This window comes from Acanthaster planci, linkage group LG07 (assembly GCF_054643075.1).
Source record: "Acanthaster planci isolate LZ-2023a linkage group LG07, COTS_SCS, whole genome shotgun sequence".
NCBI lineage: Eukaryota > Metazoa > Echinodermata > Asteroidea > Valvatida > Acanthasteridae > Acanthaster > Acanthaster planci.
The window spans coordinates 7,842,921-7,863,109 of record NC_141783.1 but is presented as its reverse complement, the minus strand read 5'-3'; the positions used below and the strand labels follow the sequence as shown (position 1 = coordinate 7,863,109).

Here is a 20,189-nt window from a genome sequence, read left to right as displayed (position 1 = left end):
GACTTGTGAACAAAAGCTGTCCACACGATGCAGGAAAGGAAGACGTTCTGTGGACTTACACATGTCCACAGTGTGTTTCCCCTTCTCTGAAAAAGGGGTTTAGTGGCATTTTGGGGCAGGGGTTATCCGTCGTAAAAGGAAGAGGAACAGTCAAGGAAACCTTGTACAAAAATCCAGCTGAAAATCGTGTTCCCAGTTCAAGAAAAACGAGTATTTTCACTGAGTTTTCTGAACTGCACGAAAAGAAAGGAATGTCCACAGTAGGTATGTAAGGTAAGTGTGGGTGTACCGATACATGTTTGTGTGTACCAAGACACAAATACAAAGTAGACTGTCACATTTGGTTTTGCAAGGCAATATATGTACAGTAATTGTTGCCGGGATTAGAATTACAGGTCAAGGGGCAATAGTTGGGCAAATCACCAGTAAAAGCTCTGAACAGGCCAGTAAAATGTGCATTCTACTTGTACTTTGGAGTTTTAGTTATTTTTCACTTCTGTACATGTACATGTTTCACTGGCCCACTGGGTAACCGAGGAAGCAAGTTTGGGAAACCCAGAACCATTTCCACTCATGTTTGTACACCACGGCTGGTGCTATTTTGAGCCCCTGTGCCTGTGCCTGTTACAAAGTCTGCCCATAAAAAGTCCAATTCTGCCTGTACAATGTTCCGTTTGTGGCAAGTGTAATCCTTACTAATTGAGTGGTAATGTACAAGTGGACAACAGGACAAACAACATGTCACTGTCCAGCTTCATTTTCATTCCCATTTCACCCTTCCGTACCCCCTCTGGTGTAGAATGACCCCTGTACATGTAAGTGTACATGTACCTGACAGTTGTCAGGCTTTGGAGCAAGCATTTGAAAAACGGGATGTCCACATTTGTCTTGAAAGTGAGAACAGGGTGCCCAAGTTCAAACAGGTTGATTACACAGAGAAGTTCCGCTTCTAAAGGAGAATCAGATCCGAGCCGGAAGGTTATCTGTATCAGGTTATCTGTACATACTGATGGTTTCTTTTCCACTTAATTTTCCTCAGCACATAAATAGGATACAAGTGCATTACAGTATGAAAACTCGGGACAAATGTTGGAATATGCACACACTATCTTCCAGGAGGTCAGATCAGCACCAAAAAAAAAATGAAATTTACCCAGGTCAGTCAAAGTCTACCGTACAAAGAGAGCCTTGGTGTTTCCATATGACCCACAGAACATGTACAGTATGTACCGGTACAAGGACATGAAGAGAGAATTCTCTGATGTTAATTTTCATTAGAAAATCATTTTAAAAAATGCACCTTCACCAAGTTTGCTAAAGCAGAATAAACTTACTGTCATCAAAATCACATCTACATACATACATACATATATGTCTACACATGTGTACATGTACATGTACATTATGGTGCATTAAGTTCTACATGCAGCTGTGCTGACTAATTTGAACTTGAAAGGCCCCATCCAAATCTAGAGGCTAGAGCCAAGTCTAGATCTTGCAAATTAATGTAACACCGACCACATACACAGTCATCGTCCTGTAAGTCAATTTCGAACAGTCTTCAACCAATCTGATGACTTGGCAAAACTGCACTGAAGTGTAACACACTGCCCGCTTCCTCACTAATAAAGAGTAACACACACCACAGCCACTTCCTTGTCTTTCAGAACCAAACTGCATTGTAATTATCTGGGGAACTTCATGTGTATCTGTGGCACTGAATAGTAACAATGATTTGGACATGACTTTTTTTAAACAGCAAGGGGGAAACGTCATCAGATTCAGCATGGTTTGGTCACACTGAATCTGCTTTTATATGTACCACACATCTGCTTGGATTTGGGCTTGCTCTTGATTTGCCGTTAACAAATTGAAGAAAATCCAAAAAAAACTACAAGTAGAAAGAAGTTCAGTGTCTTGTTATTCTGTTTTTATACGTGTGTGTGTTTGTAATTTCAGAAGAAATGGAATACACATCAGGTTGAAGATTCATAACAAATAATCACATTTTCAGGTATGTGTGACATATGGAAGTGATAGGTAAAGGTTGTGTTGAATGACTAGGTTGCTTAACTCTGCTGTACTGCTGAAGAGTCATTATGCATCACAGTCAGAATGAGTGGCTCAGGAAATGTACAGTTACATGTACCGGTATGGTTAATCAGCCTAATCATGTTGAATCAATTAGGATCCAACCCCGAGATCCTGTTGGATTTAGCAGTAAACAATGAACTTAGCTGGGCCCTATCAGAATCAGCAGGCAATCATTGACTGTTCACTTTTCAGTTGGTATATTAGCGTCTGTTGGATTTTGCAGGGAACAGAAAAATAAGACACCGGTGTTTACTGTTGGATGGAGCAGGCAGATCATTTTATGACAGTCACCAGCAACTTGGACGGTTGGACCGTGCTTCATTGAGCAGTTAACTTGCAAAGGGTCCCCATCCGCTTCTATTGGACAAAGCAGGGAAGTCCCAGGGAACCAACGTGAGATTAGTTTCCATGAAGGTCAAATCTTTAAAATACCCTATTATTTCCAGATTAAAACAAAGGACTAGAAAAATTAGGAGTGAAAATCACTGCATATTTTGATTGAATTACATGTCCATGTAGTTTAAAGATGTAACAATTCTGGGGGGGAAATTGAGCACAATATTGATACATCGGAGTGACTATATTTCACTTATAATCATTTCATTCCTCATTTCAGATGGAGGGAACATGGAGGTAGTCAGTTCAGGAAGTGCGTGTACATACAGTTCAGCAAACTAATGAATGAATGTTTAGTATTTCGTTCCATGCTGATGTCAGTCAGCAGATTACCTTACACGCCCCCATAGACAAAGCTGTCATGGCAGTTGGACCCTCCCCCCAGTGTGCAGTACCCAAACTTTTTTATGTTCCATCAGGTGCACTGTGCAGGTAATGTACATACATACATGAGGGCACCATGTTTGGTTAACCTGGGGCCCAGGCTGGGAGCTGAATAAACAACAAAAGTTGATCTATCTGAACAAGGCAGTGATCAAAGCAATCCAAGTTCACATCAACACAGGATATCAAGTACCATCAAGGCAAATCCTTTTTTTAAGTCAATAAACCCAGGGGGCAGGGCCGCAGGCTCAGGCTTTGTCACCAACAGCCTACGGTATTTATTGAGTGAGATGCACATGACACATACAAGTACATGTACACATACAGTGCCTTCAGCCAAGCTACATTGTTGCGGTGCAATGTCCATCATTAATCAAAACGGCAAGCTTCATGAGAGTTGTTTTCCTTTGTGACATGCAAGGTTTTTCAAATCAAAATTGATGACTTGCAATTCATATACGTCGTAGATGGAACAAGAATGACAAGAGTGCCAGTAGTCGGAAAATGGCACTGTGCAGTTTGGCACAAGCTGCACCTGAGCGGCATGCAGTGCAATTTGAAGCAATCTGTATAAGTGCGTACCTGTACATGTACCTGGATGTAACAAGTAGGTCAGAAAACCCCCCACGAATTTTCACAGAAAATCCAACTGGTCCTGCCGGTATATTCTCTCGTATTTTACACAATTATAGCCTTTATTCCAAAGATATTATCTCTGGAACTTTGCCACTGTCTCCGCTGTGCCAAAAGCATGCATGCTAAAAGGTACATGTACACAGCATTCACCTCATGTTCTGTTTTCTCCTAACCCTGAGAATTTATGGAGACAAACGTGAAGGGCAACAGCAATTGTAGGGGACACTATTCCATGTATTTGTGGAGGTAATTTGGATTACTGTGCTTTATGCTTTTCATTACTGTTTAGAATCATTTTCTTTTTTCCAAAATTGAAGTATGACCTGCCACCACAATATGACTTCTACGGTAACTGTTTCCAGTGTACATGGAATAATATTGATAAAATTGACAGTCTCAAGTTTCAAACTTGGTGGCGCCGTTTAAACCATGGTGCGTGATGAAGAAAGCATTAATGGAGGGCCAGATTTGTTTTAAAGGTCGGAGAACACTCTCATTTGCATATCAATAAATGTTCAAACAAATGATTTCACAGGAATCCTGACATCCTGTTAAACTGAAGCGCCTGGCATGACCCTGGACTGAGGAATGAAGCACAATGATACAACCTTTGCAGACTTTGTTAATTACAACTGAGCTTTCTGTTCTGGTCTGAAACATAATGAACATGTACAACTTGACACACACTTCCCCGAAATCTCCAACAATCTGTTCTTCCATTTAACACCTGTTTGACATTTGGTGGTACATGTACATACATGTACCAAGTATACGTATTAGGCTAATACTTCACAAAGTACATACCTGCATGGATCTAGAGAGCTGTTTATTCAGAGCTTGCATATAGGCCTTAATATCTTGCACAGTATTTTAAGCAGTTGGTCAAGTACTGACTGAAAAAATGAACATGCCTACCGTGATATACCAAGTTACTCCCATGAATGTGCACAGCGGATTGTTGTGAGTGGGGGTGATGTTATTTTTAGCATAACCATGCACAGTCATTGGTCCTTGAGTTGAATCATTGAAGATTTAAAAAAAAAATGGAAAAAAAAGCAGATGAAATTGAAATTAAGATAAGAAGAGAAACCACTCTTTCCCTTGGAAGAGACAGGTCAAATTTGAGACTGTAAAATCAGTCAGCATACATGTACTTCTTTTACAGTGTCCAATCTCCCGCATCCCAGTGGTAGCACCCACATTCTTGGATTTATTATTTTTTCCGGACTCTTGAAGAAGTCCTTTTTTTCACTAAACAAAGAACGGGATACAGTGTAGATGTACATACTGTATACATTAACCCTAACCCCCCCCCAAGGGTTGCTGGCCCTAACCTTGCCCATTCACCCATATGGGACTTTGTGCACAGAGGCTGTTGGACTTTGTTTTTCTGAGGTATGCCAAACCCAATGCAAAAGCCAGCTGTTATGGGCCTACCAGACCTATCCCCACAGAATTAAACGCTTTACTACTGTTTAATTCTGTGTGGTTGGGGATGGTTAGGGTTAACATGTACATGCAGGCCTACATAAAGAACTCAGTTTTTGCATTTCTGCATCTGTCAAGTATATGATAAAACACCAGACAAGTGCAAGTGTTTACATGTTGAAAGATGCAATGACAAATACCTGTACTATAGACCACTCATTTTGTCTACTTGTATGGGCAGCCCAAGTGTTACAGAAATACATGTATCACCTTTTGGTTGGTTTTCGGTTTAACCACCAATTCATTCAAAATGGACATTTGTCTTTTTGATTTAACCCTAACAGTCTCAAATCCTCCAATTTCAATATGATTTTACATACACCCTAGGGGGGTTAGGGTTAAATACATGTAGAGTTGTATTTTCATTTAGTATTTAGAAGTACATGTATGTGTATTAGCTGCGTGGGATTTTTAACACTTTGTGAATTAGTCTTGTACTTTTGAACCGACGGTTAACCATAGTTGCTGCAGCCACTTGGAGGAAAAAGACGACATCAAGAGGCATTGGCATTATATATTTGTAATTAAATGTTGGAGTCACTTTAAAAATGGCCAAAAAAACTCTTACTTTTTAGGGATAAAAAAGTTGACACCTGAATCAAACCCAGCTAGAAGTGGAAACATTTCACGTGAGATCTCATGGTATATAGGCACTATCCAGTAGACCACAGTCCCTACATTGCCCCGCTTGACATCAGGTGGTAAAATAATCAACTTTATTGGCTTACTCATGCATCAAAGAAGGCGCTGTCCACAGTACTTGCAGCCGGCTAAATATCAATTAGGGGGCTTAAATTTAGCAGGCAAAGGCTAAATATCCAATGTTAATGTTATTATTATTATTTATTCAGCATCCTTTACACAAAGAAACATGAACAATAGGTAAAGACAAGGACAAAACAGTGCCTGCAGTAGATGTCAGAAGAAAAAGTCAACAGCATGATCATGATGACCGTAGCCCGCAGGCACCTCTGCCAATGCCACAGGCAATGTAATACTAATATTAATTATTATAGCACCTACAAATTTACAACAAAATGTACCTTACCTCAAAATGTTTTGCTTAGCCAGCTGCTTCATACGATTATACTGTTTGCCCATCATCTTGAAGGTCTTTTGTTGTTGGCCTACAGACTAGACAGTGGATGGCAAATACAAACTGATGCACACAAGTACATCAACGAAATCCGGGAAGGACTGCTTGAGTTGAAGATTTCCAAGCCTGCACTAAGGCTGCAGGTGAACTCTCTTCACAGGTACTAGGTGACAGGCACAGGCTACCAGTGCCACAATAATAAATGCCGTGCGTGCAGATGCAACGCCTGGCTTTCGACTCACGTAGGCAAGGCTTCACGTTACCTCAGCTCCGTTGGGGATCGGGACGATAACGATACCTAGCTCGTCGGCAGCAACAGCATGTAGCCCTACGCGGAACTCGTCTGACTACTGTAGCTACTGGTGTAACGTGTAGGCTTGTTCTGACGAAACATGGACCTATTTGGGGAAGCTTGGCATCTTAAATGTGCTGTTTGGAAGCAATGAAATCACCACAACTTCAACACGACAGGAAAAACTGTGGGAGGATCGAAACAAGGAAGTGATTCTCGAGACTGCCGGCTGCAAGTGTACGTTCGCTAGCTCGGCGCAGCAGGGGAGATCCCTGACGCTCCCTACGCTCCAGCAATGTATATTCTTCAGTGACCTGCCTATTGATTGTTAGACTGGAATCCTAACCCGAAGAGCAAAGGGGAGAGCAACATGCATGATTGGCGATTTCCCGCTAAGCAAAGTCACACTGATTTGCCACGGTCGTAAAGTAAATGCTGCAAATTTCACTGGAAACTTCTCTTAGCATTACAGGGGTCATACCTGCAATTTGAATCACTAATAAAGTTCCATAATTTAATGGCCCACGTTGATTATGCGCGCCTTTAATAAATGTTAAATGAAACAAATACAGGACCTAGCTTCCTTGCGGTTTTAATATATACTGGTCTACCTTGACCGTATCTATGAAGATCGCACTCCCACCCCCCATCGGTAAGCAGGTCATGTTAAGTCACTGTTTTGGTTGATGTCTTGCGTATGGCCTACATGCAGGCCTAGGCCGACATGCAATTTATCTTATCACAAGGACTGGAATGCGTTGCCCTCGAACGTGGTCAACTACAAATCCCTTGAAACATTCAAGGCCTGAGCATTATTGACTATTTGACACAATAGATATTTCAATCCACACGTTGCACAAGCCTGGTGTGACGTGTCCAGGAGGACATTAGTTGCCGGCTGGCGATTACAGGTACAGATAAATATCAATAAATCTTGATAACGATTAATTTGTTTTAGTCGCCCTGTAGTAACCATAGTTACCGAACGTGTTCCTCTGGTGACTACTTCGAACGCACGATCGTCAACAGCGCCCTCGTTTTAGCCCCGCTTTCCATTAGGCTCAGGGAAGACAAGTCGTTGTTAGCTCCTCATAAGGCAACACAAATGCGGTACCAACAAAGTGTGGAAAACGCTTGAATATGAAGGGCCCCTATGGAGACGATAGTTGAGGACCAAGGTTGAAAAATAAATCGCAGTACAATCATTCATGCATCATTTCACCATCGTTCCTTAGCAGGTACCGTAGGTGCATCTCCCACACTTCTTCCCTCCCCTTTCAGCAGTGATGTGAAACAGGGACTGCCGGCCGAAATGTGCAACGCTAGAAATGGAGGAGAGGTGATATGTAGGATGAATATCGTATACTGTGTAGCAACTACTTGGAAAGTTTCACGTAGTACAGGGCCGTTTTCCAATACTCGACTTGGGCTCCGTCTCAGGCTTCAACTGTTATTTTAACTTCCGGACTTTGAGGTTATTAGCGCAATAGTTCGTCTGATACAAAACATCAAGTAAGATGCAAAAGAGCCAAACATTACTGTATTTTAATTTAAGCTGAACACTTCAGCCCCACAATCGAGGATTGGTTTCCTACACGAAGCCCGAGACGGAGACGAAGTTGAGTATTGCAAAACGGCCCAGGTGTCAATTTGCCACGTCTACCAATGCGAACATTATCAAAATAAGACAAGTTCAGATGAGCATCAAACTTTAATCTTTTGCCTACCGTCTCTTCTGTGGTTTCGCTTCTCCCCGAAATCAACCAAACACTACTACATGTACTAAACACTATGCAATGAAAATACGACCCCCTTTTGCAACAGTAAACAGTTAAAGGAATCTGACACCAACCTGTGAGCTGATACTTCTTTAATTCCCAGTCACCATTTTGTAGGACTAAAAATAAATTGTTGCTTAAAACTAAGTGCATTTCGTTATTCCTTTTTAACTTTTCTGAGACTGAGCTTCGCTTTCAGCACCGTTTTGGCAAGCTTCTCCTGTTACCGACTTCCGTTCAGCGTTCATTATGTAAAAAATGATTGAATGGATATTGCCATAAAACCCTGTCATCCTCACTACTCAAAAATTGTATTTTTTTACAGCGCACCGTCTGCACGAACTGACAGTACAAAAGTGCTTGTTGGTACCTTTCGGGGCCGTCCATAAAGTATGTAAGCACGAGGGGGGGGGTGGTGTCGTTGTGTACACCAACCAGCGCGTACCGTACGCAAACTGAAAATTTGCCTTTAATACACTTTCTCATACAAATAATCATAGTGCAAAAAGTAACTACGTTTATAAGAAGAAAAGGCACCAGGGTTATTTTTCTGTTTTTATTCAACTTTTTTTGGTTAGCTACTGAGTAAATATTTTCCAGGGCCGTTTGGTCATTTATGTCAGAATTTGGAAGCGACGTCCGAATAAAATTGAGTGCTGCAGTAGACGTACAATGACATTTAATGATGCTAAAGCAAGGTACAGAGAAGTCAAAAGATATGTGAAATGCGTTTGCGTACGGGGAGGGGGTCTAAAAAGTCAACATTTCGTGCGTACGCATATGGACAGCCCCTTCTTAAAAAGGCTTCACGAACTGACGCAAAAGTATGCGCGCGCACTGCGCACAGTGAAGTACGCAAGCATTAGTTTTTACGAACACTGCACAAGCATTTTGTGGATATATAAATCAGAGAAAAATACCATAAAAGGCTTGAAGAAATTTCCTCAATCCGTAAAAACTTTCAAACTTGAGAAATTATGAAAAGTTTCATTTCGTGAAAACAAAAAGTCCAAAGTAGACCTACACTTGCTGGTTCATGCACTTAAACTTAACTTAAAATTATAGAAATGCACTCTACTCGAAGCACACACAATACATAGGCCTACCGCTTTGTTTCAGTTCGTAACGTTGCAGATATATCGGTGTACCCCCTGAACATTGCTTAACAACATTCCTTGACTACGAAATTAGCAGTGAACAAAATGTTTATTATCGCACTTGAGGAATTTACGACAGCAGTCTTGCCTTTTCAAGCAAACAAATCTTCTATAGGCACTCTGAATATTGTAACTTGATGATGCCCAAGTGGTGTAATTTCAGTATCTGCAAGAACTCGGCATGGAAACTGTGATGTCTCGATATGGCCAGGTTGTCGTGGTAGTGGTAAGATACAGTCTGGTTCCTCAGGGATTTCTCAAAAGGCCAGGCGCCGAACAGCTTGATGTGGTCACAAAACTCAAACGCCGCAGTCAACATGTACAACCCTGCCAGAGGTAAAAGGAATAGAAAAGGTACAAGTTTATCAGTCTTCGACCTCCATTTGTACGGGTGAGGGCTTTGGTTTGGTTTTGAGTAAGGTAAAGCATAAGTGATCCGGCTTTGTATAAATTGAGCAAGGGTCATGCGGTCCCCTAAGCTGCCGATACCCTGACGTGTCATCATAGCCGATAGGTACACTGGACAGCAAAAGTAACCAAGCTGGTGTCCATGTCAATTTCTTCTTTGTTATAAAGATGATCACTTGCTTTTGGGCATGTGATTAATAAGGGGTTATTGCAGCATACCTGTGTACAAAAATTGTTTATTTCTATGGAGTGAATTTTTATGTGTGGCCCCTGACAGAAGTGGCAAGTTTCTTTTGCTGTCCAGTTAGTGTCGGGTATCACAATTGTTTCGTTCAGTGTCACGCCCAAGAGCTGAATTTTGATTAAACTGCTGCGAGTGAAGTCAAGATCGACAACGGAAGTGACATGGTTAGATGCCAATTGACCGATTACCGTCACACCGCTTCTTTTCATTAATATACTGCACAGTGTTGCCAAACATGTGCGTCGAATTGTTCCATGGGTGATTATACTGTCATCTGTCTCTTTCACCGCCTGTTTAGATTCTTGGGAATAGTCTGAGTGGGCGTTTTCATTTAGTGGTGTTCGGAGTCAGCACCTGCTATCCTAAATGTTTCAGGGAAGGGGTAAATCACTAATTCGTTGACAGAGCAAAGAGAAGAAACTGGGACTACGATGTGTCGAAAATAGGACACCGTACAGGACATCCTACCGTACCCCTTTTGAAAGTGTTCTGGGTTTGCCTAGGTGCTTTTGTCCAGCCGCCCATCCGTCAGTTAGTGATACACGGTTTGTACGTTTACATCTACATTACGTTTAAAAAATTTTTCCACCCCGGCCCTATACATTAGATTTACCAGTGGTTGGTAATTTCTTTCTTTTAAGAAGTGGTCTCCATAGTGACTTGACGGCGAGGAAGTGCCTTGGATTGCCGTAGACGGGTGTCATTACATCGCCCTTGGCTAGTATGCTGGCCACTTTCAGGAGAGGGACCTGGAATCCACGCACTCCGAAGGCCGGGAGCCAAAGCAGGCTTCCGTGGAACTGTTCCAGCGACGCCTTAAAGGCCGAGATGTTTTGTTCAGTCTTAAGGGAACCAAACCTAAAACATTGATGCAGTAATTGAAATTTTTAGAGACGGTGGGTAAAGAATAACATCTACCCATTAACTTCATCGGGATATCAGCATCAACAACAATAACTTTTGGAATAGTAAAACTTCAAAAAGAACTCAAGTAAATGATGTTTATTGTGAAAATTGAAAAAAAAAATCGAAAAACAACAAAACAAATTGACAAAATCAGAATCGTAACGGGATCGTCACCGGTACGGAAGGATAATCCTATACGTTAAACGCAAAAACTCTTCTACTAGTTTTGAAAGCTCTGAAGTTTATAATTCTGAAATGCTAAGCGTTCTTATTTTGAATACCAGTTTAAACAAAAAATTCATTGCAAAGATAAACTGATTAGGAGGAGGCGACACAAGTAAAAGAATCATACAAGGAAATTGTTCAGAGTAGGACAGGGAGGACGAAGGTAAGAAGGCGAAGATGAGAACAAAGATTAAGGAAAAAGGTCTACAAAGTAAAGTCTGGTGGAATGTTAAGGGCGGAGAAAACCAGGTATGAGGATTAAGAAAACAAAAGCAGAGGTAAGGATGATCAAGGTTGGGAAGACAATCAGGAAAACGAAGTCTTGGAAGGACGACTACCAAGACGTGAGAATGATGAATGGTTTACCATGACATTGTACATGGGCAGAAAATGAGAAGCGCTGAGAGAAGGTCACTTTCTTAGCTTCTTCGATTGAAAGATACGATACACTGTCTCACAGTGCCATCGGCCCGGGCGATTCACAATAGTGCGCCACCATGAGTTTGCAACGCGTTGGCCAATCACAGCGTGCGAAATTTGTCGACCCTCTCCTAACGCGCATTGGGTCGACAAAATTCGCACATTGTGATTGGTCAACGCGTTGCAATCTCTTGGTGCCGCACTACCCTGAAACGCCCGTATTGGCAATATCATATGCGGCTTTGGCATCGCACGATTTCTCATTTCAACAGTCACTCGGAATGTGTACCGGTACCGTACCTGTTTCGCACGTAAGTTGGGTTCAGCGTGGTAAGATTCGTCTTGTGGCCGACATCTGCCTCGAATCCACGCACTGTGGCCAAGTTGAACCTGCAGCACACAGAAATCAGCATGCTTTTGATATTATGGCTACGTACATGTAGTTAAAATATATGGGAAATCCTCTCGTTTAAAATCAAGAAGAGAATACCTGTATTTTGTTGAGAATGTGTTAACCCTTCATTCAACTCCATACCGAACAAAATTATTGACAGGCCGACTGACCGTGATTGATCAGCGGACCGACGGGGCTTTATTGCCTTAAGATCGACTGACTTGCGCATGTCTTTCGGCATGTCGTCCGTAAACAGTCTACGTACAACATTTTACAACATTTACAGATCAATGCCTTATAATCGCAATAGTGAGGGAAAGTGTGAGAGAGTGGATGTATTGTTTATTGTGGTCGGAAGTCAGTAACAGGACACGTGTGGTAGTAATAACTTTTTTTAACATAAAGATTATATCATCTCCATTGCATACCTAATGACAAATTCTGATCGGTCGATCTCCTCTCCACAGCGCGATCCCAGTAGAATCCCGCTGGATCCTACCACTGAACAGGTTGGGAAGCGCGTATCGGACCGAACGATCGAATCCTGCAGTAACAATGACCACATCGTTTACTAATTCGATTTATCCCTTTTCATTGAGATGTCTGAATCAGAGCTATTGTTGTTTAATTTAATCATTGTCCGGTTTTAATTGTGGTTGTACGTTTTAAAACTGTATCATGAACAGCGCCTCCTAGTTTCTTGTAGTGTCCGGCGATCCCCCCTTTTCAAATTTCCACGGCCGGGCAACTTTTTTTTCAAATTTAGTTCACCCCCGTCCCCATCAGTCCCCGGCAATGATTTACGCCACTGACCGTATCACATCATAAACACACATATATTCCTCAATTGCCGTGACTCTGGAAACGGGAGGTTGCCGAAATGTTGTTTTATATTTTTGATTTCAACTGCATGTGTATGAACACATTTCACATCGTCTTTACGCGCGAGTCTTTTAAACTGCTCCTCTGTCTCATTTACACTCATATTTCTCTGTCTTTTCATCATCGTTTATTGTAAGTATTTTGGGCCTTTTCATTTTTCTGCTTACCCATATTTTCATATTCACGATCCAATACCTAATGCTCCAGTTTGATAGGATGCTTTTCAAGCGGATGTCTCGGCTGTGGTCAATTCGCTTTCTTGTTTTTGTTTGTTTGTTTGTTTGTTTGTGATTTTAAACTTTGGCCGTGTCCGGGGTTCCAGAGCTACGGCTAGGTCTATTGTCTACGCGTCTCCACACATTTCTAATGGAGTGAAGACCTAGACCTAACTCTAGACAAGAGATTCGGATGCAGCCTTTGTTTTTTTGTTTGTTTAGGTGTTTGTGGGTTGGTTGGTTTAGATCGATGGATTCCATGCTGGAGCCTGTGAGTGTATGTTGATTTCACCTCTGGCAGACTACTCCATAGTGATTTTGTAACCCTCTGCTCCTTGCCTGCCTGGTAGAAAGGCAATGTGCTCCCAACAGGCGTGTTTCTCTTGGTCAAGTGGAAAGGATGTGCCCCACTTTCCAACTTCAAAGCTAAGAATAGGTCGCGTCTGGAATTATTCAAAACACAAAATCTGACGTCAAAGATGGCAGAAAGTATTCACGATGGTAAGACTACAACAAGACTACAGCAGTTATGTTTCGGTTCTTTCACTTGAAAACTCAGCTAAATTGGGGAATCTATTACTCTACAATCTTAAGTGAGCTAATGTGTAACTCAAATTTAAGGGCTGCTTTCAGAAAGAGCGAAGTTACAAGAGATACGGAGAGTACCCGCCTTGAGCAGAAGCTGCCCATCATCGGTTGAAAAAAGCCACGTTGGTGGAGACTGCTCATTTTGTTGGAAGCGACTTAATTGACCGTAACGCGTGTTTCATAGTCGTTTATGAACCAGCGAAGTGCAGTTCTCACCAAAGGAGCCTCCGTTTCAAGGAAAATTACGCCCTCTCTTGGTTCAGCTCGGGGCCCATAGGCCTTAATTCATTTTAAGTTGCAACAACTCATCCACAAAGAGGAAGGCAAGAATCGAATAAGCAATTTCATAGAAAGGAATAAAAATTGGAACACAATACAGGAAAAAATATCTCCAAAGGGAATAAAACACGTGGTTGTCTGTCAACCTGTTTGTTTCCACATCACCACATACGGCGTGACAAGTACACTAACCTTTTTGGCCCGTGAAAACATGCCCACTCTGTCTGCTCGTCACACCAAATTCCCCCCCCCCCATCCCAGCAGAGAGCATTCCCAGACTGCCTGCCCGGCACAGCAACCCTTTTCCTTCGTAAACATCGTAGAGCAAGGCAGATCGAAAAACCAACTTTTTTTGGGGGGGGGGCATATTTGGAAGGGTGGATGACCCAAAATATGGAACTTATTTTGATGTAACCTTTATAACCTTTCTGGGATGAGGCTTAATTTGTGGGCTTTTTATAATGGACGGGAAATGAAATACACCCAAACATAATTATTAACCTACCGGTACTATAACTGGAACCTAATCTCTCAATCTTCACTTTTCCCAAGAACAAATCGTGAAAGCCGGTGGCCATTTTAGCCTGATGCTGTCAGCAGGCTAACTAGTCGACTTTCTTTTTGAAGCTTGATGACTAAGATGTGCCGTACATACCTAAATGTGTCGAGTTGGTGCTGGTCATATGACCAGGGATTTCGTTGCGCTTTGTTGAGTTTCCTCATTGCTGCTGTTAATTGTTGGACCTTGTAGGGCGACGTGTATTTCTTTTGAAATGAGCTGTAAGAGGAGAAAATGCTATATATGCGTAATCAGTAAAGACAAATGCCGTTAATTTAATAATCTGCGATTATTCCAGCCATTGCCTTGAATTAAATTTAAAAATGTCAAACAAAACTTTCAAATTGGCGCATGTAATGATGACAGTATAAATCCTCACAGCAGCCTGAAGCATGTTATGTCAAGGCGTAAATTGCTGGTTACTGTATTCTTTCCAGCACTTGCTGTATATCGAAATATTGCTGTTATATCGCACGGCATGATGACATTGCCGAAATCCACTTTTACAAACGTTTTACACTGATGGACACCTTACTCAACTAGTTTTTAACAACATACTGACGTCCAATAAAAGTTAAGGAAATCAGAGATTTACACCAAAAAATATATATACATGAATATCAGCACGACACGGACAACATGCATTGGCGTCGCAAGGACTTTTTTCCAGGGGGAGGGCAGTACTTTTGTGGGGAAATACAATCACCAGCAACGAACCAATCAATGGTGAAAGGGGGTCAATGCTGAGGTATTCCCTAACAAAAAGTTTTAAAAAGGATCAATTTTATCCTTTTCTCTCTTTTTTTCTTTTCTGGCGCGCTTTCTTTTCTTTGTTCCCTTTCTTAATTTTCTTTCTTTTTTTTACAGGGACGAAGTGCCCCACCCCTTATGATGTATATTATGGAGCCTTGTGGTCTTGGGCCTGCCTTTGAATAATTTGGAAAAATCTCCCCCGAAGTACTGGCCCTCCTCAACATCATGAAATTGCGATATTATTTGAGATTTTGGTGTTGAAGGAAAAACCTTCAAATTTAACAAAACCAAAATAAGCACGCACGCAAGCAAACAAACAATAGGGGTGCTTGTATTGGGTCATGCGGCGTAGTTAAGAAGTTATTTCACAACAGCACGGCTCCTTCACAAAGTCTCATGCAAAACTTTGGGGGCACAAAAATCATGGTCCCAGAAAATGAAATGAAGCTCACCGCATGGTGTCAGTTCTGACTGAAAGGCTTTCCGAGGGCCTGTAATTCTGCGGGGAAAAAGAAATTCGAAATTCAGGAGTCTTCGGCGTTCTTATTCTGAGCTCGGCTTTTTCCATGCTCGGATCTTTGGGAGAATTGATATCGTAGGTTACCAAATCCTTTTTTCTCTCTCAATGATCGTCACTTGTTACTGTTCAGTTTTGGTTTTTAAGTTGAGTTCAGTAATCGACCTAATCCTCATGATGTTTTAAAATCAGAAGACTGTGTGTACAGAATTTGAAAAGTAGGTTTCCAGATGTTATCATCAAGCTGGTTAATTTATGCATACCATGCAAATTCGCGCAAGTCTTATTTCCTCTTGCACTCATTCACACTAAAAATGCTTGCGCGATGTTTGTAACGGTATGTCTTCATCATGTCCCGGCAAATCTGCCGTTTGGCGAGTTAGGTCCTTTCCATGCATGCATCGCTCAGAGTTAATTCTTATCTTAAGTACATTGATTGAGTCGGGATATCCCCGTATTTCAATTAAGCAAGTGTTTTCTGACAAAATAATATATTTGTTCATATGACAAGAAGCTGTTTCAATTGTGAATTTCACCCTTTTTATTACGTAATTTGTTAGGCCTATTTGTAATTAAACTGAACTCTGGAAGATTGACTGACCATCTTAAGATTGACTAAACGCCAACCTGGTTTTAAATTCAAATGCCGAGCGTGATTCCGTCAAGGGCTTCTATTGAAAGTTTCCCACTGTTCCATTTACTATTTCCAATTATCGTTATATACGGCACACAATCAGTAGATACTAGTCTGAAGCTATCCGGTAAAGCGAAGCACACTAGTTGCGCTGAAATCTCTCAGTGTTTGAACACATTCCTACCTCGGTGCCATTTCCCGACGATATCGTTGTTATTCTTGGAGCTGTTGACAACCTCTCTTTCCTGACAATGCTGTCAAACAATTGAACTACGCATTAGAAATGCAGAACATTCATTTGGCTGCCAAACGCTGAGATAGGGCCTATAGAATGTTTTCACTATAGTCGTTATCATCCAAAGGTCCTTACAAATATCCATCGTATAAGATAACAATATCACGTGTTCAGAAAAACTAAACTCCTCTGCCCCCTTTATTTAAGGGAAGTGTAACCTATACCGCCCCCCCGCATGTAAGTGTGTAAACGCCTTCAATAGTGGACTCCCTATTGTTCCTCTTTTGTTCATACTTTAACTTTTTCGGAAGACCTCCCATATGTTTTGTACACGTTTTCCAACCGTGGACTCTTCGACAACCGTGGACGCTGCACACAAGTGTGTATCTGCCTGTAGCTGGGGACCCCTATTTTTCCTCTTTTGTTTGTATTTAAACTTTTTAGAAGACCACCCATATGTTTTGTACACAGTTGTCAATCGGGGACCTTGTTGTCCTGTATTGTTTAAGGTTCCCAATTGAATGCAGAAACTAACTAATATACACCACCGCCATTGCCGCCACCATCACCAGTACCCAAGCCTATGGTCAGATTTTTAATTTTGTTCATCATCCTTGGTCTTTCTTTATAATACCACAATTACACATCCATTTGACCGACGGGCGCCAATAATCAACGGTGATTAGTGTGGACAAAGCTTGCGCCATTATTCGGTTGGTCTCGGGGTTGGTTTAACCAACTTATATTTTCAGTGAGTACACGTTTCCAGTGTATGTATATGACTCTCGGGTTTCAGTTCAAAAACTGTTGATACACTGAAGTATATGCAGGTTGAGGTAAAAACGAGTTTCCAAATATTTAAGCATTGCCAAACATTACTGTCTGCAATTCCTTGAACACAGATTCATTACAGCTTGAGAATGTGTACGCAAATTTCTGATACTTTATTCATGAGATCGTATAGAAATGCTCAGTGACTAATAATTCAAAAATAAAAGCATCGATTTTCAATAGCAGTGATTCGAGTGGGATCGATTTTTTAGCAACTGCATTAAGTACATGAGTGGTATTCTCCCTAGACTCACGCAAGGGTGCGTTTTTATAATGATACTTCATAATATTCGGTATATGTTAAAATGCGTGCAACTGGGAGAATATTGAGAATGGGTAGATAATCTAGATATAATAAAATTGCTTAATACCCGGAACTGAATCTTCCTATGTACATGCTGATATAGATATGTCTCACAGGCTCACTCATTCGAAATACTATTGCGATCGTTGGACGTTCTGAGTCATTCATTTCCTCGTCCATGTACTCGCATCTTCAATGGATGCCTCCTTGGTAACCAAGACCAAAATGAGGAAAATAGTATACTGTTACTATGTGGCGAAGCAACCAAAAACACCGTACGTTTCCCACTCTTTATATCAACAGACAGGGAAGTTTCCATTTGGATACATATACAACTGTATATAGATACAAACATATTGCATACATAATTTACAATTTTACCTGGGTGAGGAACTCGTAGGTCGTCCTTGATATATTCTTCGTGTAGGATCGTCGTATTTACAGCACAGTGTACGGAATAAATAAACGCATGACAGCATACAACTTATGATAAAAAGTAATCTCCGTTTCCTCCGTTTCAACCTATGCATTTTAAATCCAGGAACTACAGCAACAAGCCGCCGGTGGAGGTAAGTGGCTTCCATACATAGGAAAATAAGCTATCCGCACAGAGGTACTGGCATTGGAGTCTATGTGTACTCTGGTCGAAAGGTCATTTAATCACAGTATACGCAGGCGCTTAATTTGCATGTACATGTATATCTCGCATATATTTGGAGCCTCGCAAGAAACGCGTTGCGTTGTGGAAAAATACAGTGCGTTCATACTCGGGGGCAGAAGAGCACTGGAAAAGCTGTGTCTACAGAGAGCAATGCGAATATAATGGTTCTGTATTGCCCCTCGTCACGCTGTGGAAAACAAGGCAGGCTTTTATAAGAGATGCATAGCCTACTGAAAGAAAATTAATTAGAAAAGTAACAATACATTTAAAAGTGTAAAGAATAAGAATCCAAACATGTTGCATTAAAATATTTTTCAAAAACCCATAAATATAATACCTCTCACTCTGGGCAAGATTACACGCATTTAGATCTGTTTGAAAGGTATAATTATCGAAAAAACTATTTTAACAAAAATGATTGTTGAAACTGCATAGTGTTAAATTGTAAGAATGACCCAGACGACTATCGTATACATCAAAGTACGCTGGACAGAGTATGTAAAGACAACTGCAAACAAAGTTAGGCCAAGGCTAGAATCCAAGGCTCGGTGTTGAACTCAAATACATGTAATTCAAATTGTGAAGTTCGGCACGGCAACAGCACGGCATCTTGCCTTGGCCTTAACAACAGAGAATAGGGGGAAACTTTCACGGCAAACTGATGTTTTTGCGGAGACGCACAATGTATTGCCGCACTGAATAGATTTCACATCCGTAGGCGCAAGGGCGGATTGAGGACCAAATTTCGACTCATTATCCCCCCCCCCCAAAAAAAGTCTTAGTTCATTTTTTTGGCTTGGGGATCTCCCCTGCCCCCTGGATCTACCCTTGCCTCGGAGGTCCACGCAGTATGGTAGGCTGCACTGTACATGTAACGTACTAGTATACATGTACAATTACATATACATCATCAGTGTACATGTACTGACTGCGTCGGCCATCGAGTGGTATAGACCTCTGTTATGTACAGTATACAGCTATACCATAGAGTAGCTCTATGTGTGGCAGACTATGTAATGGTACCGCACACGATTCTGTGTGTGGACCGAGGGAGACTAGTAGTAGTTTTACTACACCAAGAGATAAAGCAGTCAATATTTATTTTATAACACCTCACCCACAGGTTCACGCTATGTGCCGCAGAGGTGGTGGCAAGTCAATTTTGCAAGTCCAAGCCAAGTCAAATGTCAAAACTGATAGTTACAAATTAAGTCATGATTCATAAAAATAGCGACGAGAGTCCAAGTCAACTGATTCGAGTATACAACTCAAATGAGCCGAAATGCACACCTATACTATTCATGCGATATCGTTGCTACGGATGTAGTTCTTTGGTTGCTACGGGCATAGTTCTTTTTTAGAGCGAGGCTGCATTTGTACAGTCTTTGTCGAGTTGCAGTGCAAAAATATTAAAAGTAGCAAGCGTCACATGATACACAGTCCGACGGTCGGCCAATCGAAATTGTTCGTTGTACTATTTTTGTACCAGAACATCAAAAAGACTATACATGTGCACATGCTGCCTCGCTCTGAAAGGTGTATCCGTAACGGTAGTGTAAAAAGGTTCGACAGTTGAGAGCGTAATGAATATGCAGGAGCCTGACGTCATCACGGCTATATTCGTGTCGTCACATACAGCATGTGAAGTAAAAATTGCCCACATTGGTTATTGCTGGTTGAAACACCAAAAATTGTCGTTTCACGAAGAGTGAAACCAGGCTAGGGACAAGACGTCTGAGAGTGGAACTCACTCTGAATTGAGACTGAAAAGAAGTTTGAAAAAGAACCTCTTCGGTCAGAACTTGAGTAGAAT

The 20,189-nt window shown here is 41.4% G+C and overlaps 2 protein-coding genes across 7 annotated transcripts in view; both read right to left on the bottom strand.

Annotated features, from left to right (window-relative positions):
• LOC110985573 (rho GTPase-activating protein 44-like) overlaps positions 1–6,654 on the bottom strand; it is a 32,531-nt gene extending 25,877 nt beyond the window's left edge. Inside the window, exon 1 of one of the 2 annotated variants that reach the window (XM_022246690.2) lies at positions 6,047–6,654. In XM_022246690.2, coding sequence (XP_022102382.2) covers positions 6,047–6,102 — 56 coding nt within the window. In that variant the 5' untranslated portion in view covers positions 6,103–6,654. The remainder of the gene's footprint in view (positions 1–6,046) is intronic. The other variant, XM_022246689.2, reaches the window with a different exon arrangement.
• Positions 6,655–8,241: 1,587 nt separating this feature from the next.
• On the bottom strand, positions 8,242–19,906 carry LOC110985617 (CMP-N-acetylneuraminate-poly-alpha-2,8-sialyltransferase-like). Of its 5 annotated transcripts, XM_087138985.1 has the most exons (10): positions 19,489–19,659; positions 17,783–17,921; positions 16,530–16,599; positions 15,647–15,693; positions 14,538–14,660; positions 13,308–13,458; positions 12,347–12,462; positions 11,825–11,914; positions 10,587–10,831; positions 8,242–9,648 (listed from the first exon to the last, which is right to left on the bottom strand). In XM_087138985.1, exons 2-10 carry the CDS (start codon positions 17,893–17,895, stop codon positions 9,431–9,433), a joined length of 1,173 nt encoding a protein of 390 aa, XP_086995111.1. In that variant the 5' UTR covers positions 17,896–17,921; positions 19,489–19,659; the 3' UTR covers positions 8,242–9,430. The 5 variants fall into 5 exon arrangements, with proteins under 5 accessions (XP_086995111.1, XP_086995112.1, XP_022102451.1 ...); XM_087138986.1 differs by lacking the exons at positions 17,783–17,921; positions 19,489–19,659 and adding an exon at positions 19,667–19,906; XM_022246759.2 differs by lacking the exon at positions 17,783–17,921.
• Between the last annotated feature and the right edge of the window lie 283 nt (positions 19,907–20,189).